The sequence below is a fragment of the Buceros rhinoceros genome, unplaced genomic scaffold (genome assembly GCF_000710305.1).
Source record: "Buceros rhinoceros silvestris isolate BGI_N320 unplaced genomic scaffold, ASM71030v1 scaffold37356, whole genome shotgun sequence".
In the NCBI taxonomy this organism is placed as follows: Eukaryota; Metazoa; Chordata; class Aves; order Bucerotiformes; family Bucerotidae; genus Buceros; species Buceros rhinoceros.
The window spans coordinates 8,853-13,699 of record NW_010417663.1 but is presented as its reverse complement, the minus strand read 5'-3'; the positions used below and the strand labels follow the sequence as shown (position 1 = coordinate 13,699).

Here is a 4,847-nt window from a genome sequence, read left to right as displayed (position 1 = left end):
ATCTTTTAGAATCACAACGCCATTTGGGTTGTAAAAGCCCCTCAAGCTCCTCCAGTCCCAGCACTCCCCCAGCACTGCCAGGTCCCCACTGACCCCTGGCCCTCAGCACCACCTCCACACGGCTGCTCAACCCCTCCAGGGATGGGGACTCCACCACTGCCCTGGGCAGACTGGGACAGCCCTGCACAACCCCAACGGGGAACCAAGAAATGGTTCCTCAGGGACAACCTCACCTCTCCTGGAGCAACTGGAGGCTGGTTCCTCTCGTCCTGTCACTTGTTGCTGGTGAGAAGAGACCAACCCCCACCTCACTCCAGCCTCCTGTCAGGGAGTTGTGGAGAGCCAGAAGGTTTTACTGCAGATAAAGCTGGTTTCATGAGGAAGTCCAAGAGCACTCAGAGCAGACGGGGGTGAGTTCAGAGGGGGTCAGTCTGCGGTGCACCCCACGTGTGTGTGTCAGCATGCTCCTGGATTACACGCTCCTGACTAAACCCCCTGGATGCTGGCACCGTCATGCACGTTGTTCTGATGGGGCCTGGCTGTAAGAGCCAGTGCTGTTCCCCGCATGCCATCGCTCTGCTCAGTGTGGGGCACAGCTTGGACCTGTTACTGGCAGGGTTTTGTCTTTTAAAGGATTTAGGCACCCAGTGAGGTCAAAAGTGAGGTGCTCAGGACCCTTTGCCAGCCAAGAGGCTTTTGTCAGCGTGTCAAGGAATGTTTATCACACATTGTACATGTAGTAAAATCAGCAGGTTCAAGTGACAGGCGGACACTGAGCGATGGGTTCCTCTAAAACTACCCAGGGACGATGCCAAAGTACAGGGTCAGGTTCTGTGTGCCTAAAATTAACGTATCCAGCTCCCTCCGGAGGGTCTTGCTGCTCCGTTTGGTAATTCGTGGTATGGTGTTGCAGGAGGAGGAAAATCTGCGTTCTCAAGTCAGGGACCTGGAGGAGAAATTGGAGACTCTGAAGATAAAGCGGAATGAAGACAAAGCAAAGCTGAAAGAGCTCGAGAAGTACAAGATCCAGCTGGAGCAGGTGCAGGAGTGGAAGAGCAAAATGCAGGAGCAACAGGCTGATCTCCAGAAACGCTTGAAGGAGGCCAAGAAGGTGAGTGGCCCCGGGGCTGGTGTAGGGCGAGGCAGCTCCAGGGCTACTTCAGCTGCCGCAGATGTGGGGGTGGTTTATGAGATACCAGCTGGGACTGAAGTGTGAGCTGTCCCGACTGCTGTCTTCTGAACACGTGCCGGGCCCTAAAGCAGCCCCTGAGCTGGCTGGTCTCTGCTCTCTCCAGTCTGAACACTGGTTCAGGGGTCGAGCTGCCAGACCCCAAAGGCGGTTGGCGTGTTCAAAGCGGTGTGTGAGCCAGGCACTGCTCCGTTGCGGCAGCTCGTCCTGGAGCTGAAGGCACAGGAGCAGACAGAGCCCTTGGGTGGACTCTGCGCCTTCCTGCCAAGGGGCCAGAGATGCTGAACGTCCCAGGGTTTGCTTTGCTCTTGCTGCAGGCCTGGCCAGGAGGCAGGAATGTTCCATCTGTCCGTGATTCCTCATGCTGCAGGTGTCAGTCTGGCGCAGGAAAAGAGGAGTTGGAGTTAGAGGTGGTTTCCTTTAGCAGATGAGGGTGAAGAGCGCGATGGTTGAGGAGCCAGTCGCATGCCTCAGCTCGCAGGATGGGGTTCGTCTGTGGCAGGAGGCAACGGTCTCTTGGTTTATTCGCCGTGAAGAGCGCGATGGTTGAGGAGCCAGTCGCATGCCTCAGCTCGCAGGATGGGGTTCGGCTGTGGCAGCAGCCACGTGTCTCTGGTTTAATCTGCCGTTGCAGGTCACCTGCACTCTGGGAGGGCACCATTCAAACCCCAAACCTCTGACAAAACACCAGTCCCACCTTCAAAAGCTTAAGTGAAGCCTCTGGAGATGTTGCAGCTGACTCAGAAACCAGGAGCGTTGCCCTGTGCTGAGGTTTCCCTAGGCAGAGGCTCACTGGCCCTGGATCTCTTGAACAGTTTCTAGAGCTGCCCCAGGTGGAATGGTTTTTCCCCTGGGCTTGTTTTTTGTTTCTCCAGTGTTTGTGAGGCAGCAGCTCATCCTTCCTCTCTCTGGCTTTTGCACTAACGCAGTTCACTGAGCAGCAAGTTCCCATACAGAGCTCCTGGCTAAAGCTCCTACATCCCAGTCTGGTTTTGCTTCAACATAGTGTTGATATAAACACTAGCTTTTGTTCTGTTGTCCTGAGTCGGGCATCAGCATCGAGCCTGTTTGGGAACGGGGCTGAAGGCAGCTGGAACATCTTGGGAACTGTGTGTAAATGGTGATTAGATGGTCCAGTCCTCTGGAGCTCTGGTGACAGTGGCTGGGTCAGCTGAGGGGTCTTGGCGATGTGTATAAATACCTGGTGAGGGAAGAAAAGGCGATGGGGCCAGACTCTGCTCTGTGGTGCCCACTGAGAGGGCAAGAAAAAAGGGGCACAAACAGGAAAATTCAGTTTAAACGTGATAAAAAGCCTGTTCCCTGTGGAGGTGATTGAACACCGGAGCGGGTCACTGGCAGCGTTCAGCGCCTCCATCCCTGGGACTGTGTGAGATACAACCGGCCTGGGCAGGGTCCTGGGCAGCCAGCTTTGCCACCCCGGCCTCAGCGGGGCTTGGAGTGCAGGATCTGCAGGGTTCTGGCCCTCACCCCTGCGGGCACTGGGCGGGTGAGTCCTCTGCACTCCAGTGACGGGCTGTCAAGGGGTGCTCCCTCCCCCGTGCTGTGGCTGCTCTGGAGCAAGCTCCTGTCTCCAGTGGCTTCTGATCCTGACTGTCTACTGCAGATTTAGTTTCTTAAAATTCTCCCTCTTGCTAATTGGACCCACTCTGAGCTCCTGCACCGCGGGGCAGGTTGGCGTGAGGCACTGCCATGAAAGCCATGGGGTTTCAGGGCTCCCATTGGGCTCTGCTGTGGCTGAGCCCTGCCCTGGGGTGTCACTGGGAACTGCTGCAGGTCGGTGACCTCTTTACCTTCTCTCTGAGGCCAGTGACATGCTCTTGGCACCGTGGGCCAGACTCCAGATGTACTGGCGAAGGGGCTTTTGCTTCTCTCTGGTTGTTTTCTTGGTTGGTTTCCCCAGGGAATTATTTGCTCCTGTACCAGGCTGTGTATTCTCTGTCTTCATGCCTGTCTCTCCTCACCAGCAGATGTTTTTTCTCTGTATAGGAGAAGTGTGAAGCAGGGGAGAGGCCTCAGGAGAGGGAGCTGGGTACCCTGGAGCACCCTGGGCCTTCTTCTCTCAGCCCTTTAGTTGGGCTTGATCCCCTTTGGGATGAGAGCCATAATCATCCAAGGCTCGTTGCTTGTGAGGAGTTCTCTCCATTGCTGGTCTTGGGCTGCCGGGGTCTTCTCATCCTTGTGTGCTTGACCACAGGAAGCCAAGGATGCCTTGGAGGCCAAGGAGCGCTACATGGAGGAGATGGCAGACACAGCCGATGCCATTGAGATGGCCACCCTGGACAAGGAGATGGCTGAGGAGCGAGCAGAGTCCCTGCAGCAGGAGGTGGACTCCCTGAAGGAGAAGGTGGAATATCTCACCATGGACCTGGAGATCCTGAAGCATGAGATTGAAGAGAAAGGTGGGAAGGGGTCAGCTCCAGGTGGTCTCAGGGTCCTGTTGAATGGGGAAGCTCCTTGCTGGGGAGGAGAACGCTTGGCTGGTCCAGAGCACTGGTGCTCTTCACTGCCAGTTGCACTGGGTCTGGGTCTTTGCTCTGGTCTCTGCTGGGCAGAGATGGAGTTGCTGCACTTCAGAGCCTGGGGACAAGTGTTGCTGTCGGGGCTTAGAGGAGCTCTGACCTAGCTTCCTTTTCCTTGGGGACATGGATCCCACCCCAAAAAGTGTTTGATAGTGACAGGCTTTATGTGGGAGGTAACAGAACTGCTCACTGTGCTGGGCCCAGCCACTCAACCTGGCTGGGATTCCCCTGGGGCCTCTTCACTCTACTGGGGGAGCTTTAAAACAACAGAGGACAGGAGAGGAGCCTCTGTTAAACCCTTGTAGCGTTGGTGTTCACCTGGAAACAGACTCAAACCCGCAGCAGCTGATGGGGCAGGCTGAGGGAGGAGGCGTGTCAAGGGTCTGGGAAAACGCAGTGAGGACAGGAGTGGTCTGGGGGGATGTGGAAACCTCTGAGCTGAGCAATGTCTCTGCCTTGGGTTTGCTTTCCCTGAATCTGGAGGGCAGGGAGCGCTGAGAGGCAAGACCTCTCACGGTATCCAGCACCACGTAACTCTGCCGCAGCCCAGTCACTCAGATCCAGTCTGTGGGGTGGTGTGGTGGTTCTTCACTGACTGGTTTTGGGGGCACCAGGGGAATCCCTCAGCCCCTGAGCACCGATGTGGTGCATTAGGCTTGTTGGGCTCAGCCGCAGGATGGGAGGGATTGACGCGTTCCCCATGGTGTCACATAGATGTCCCCTTACTGGTGATGTTCCCTGTACTGGTGCTGGTGTTCAGGGGCCTGGGTCTGCTCAGCAGCAGCTGTCTGTACAGAGCGATTCTTCCCTCCACTGCAGGCTCGGATGGTGCAGCCTCCAGTTACCAGGTGAAACAGCTGGAGGAGCAGAACGCGAGGCTCAAGGAAGCTCTGGTGAGGTAGGAGACCTTCGTGCTCCCCCGAGGCTGGGGGGCTGCCCATGCCAGGCAGGAGCTCTGCTGCTCCTTTAAGCATGCAGCAAGAAGGGAGGATCTCCTGTCACTGGGGTCCCACGGGCCACTCCAGAAAGCTACTGAGTTTTACCCTCCATGAACAGAGAGCTCTGCTCCTCAGGCACAGCCGCAACTCTTGTCACACCAGTGCAGGACGGGTCTCCAA

The 4,847-nt window shown here is 56.5% G+C and overlaps 1 protein-coding gene across 1 annotated transcript in view; it reads left to right on the top strand.

Moving 5' to 3' along the window:
* Positions 1-4,847, top strand: part of LOC104495300 (dynactin subunit 1) — a gene marked incomplete at both ends in the record, with an annotated part of 15,963 nt that overhangs the window by 2,515 nt on the left and 8,601 nt on the right. The window contains 3 exons of the mRNA XM_010138252.1: positions 914-1,111; positions 3,405-3,609; positions 4,549-4,627. Coding sequence (XP_010136554.1) covers positions 914-1,111; positions 3,405-3,609; positions 4,549-4,627 — 482 coding nt within the window. The remainder of the gene's footprint in view (positions 1-913; positions 1,112-3,404; positions 3,610-4,548; positions 4,628-4,847) is intronic.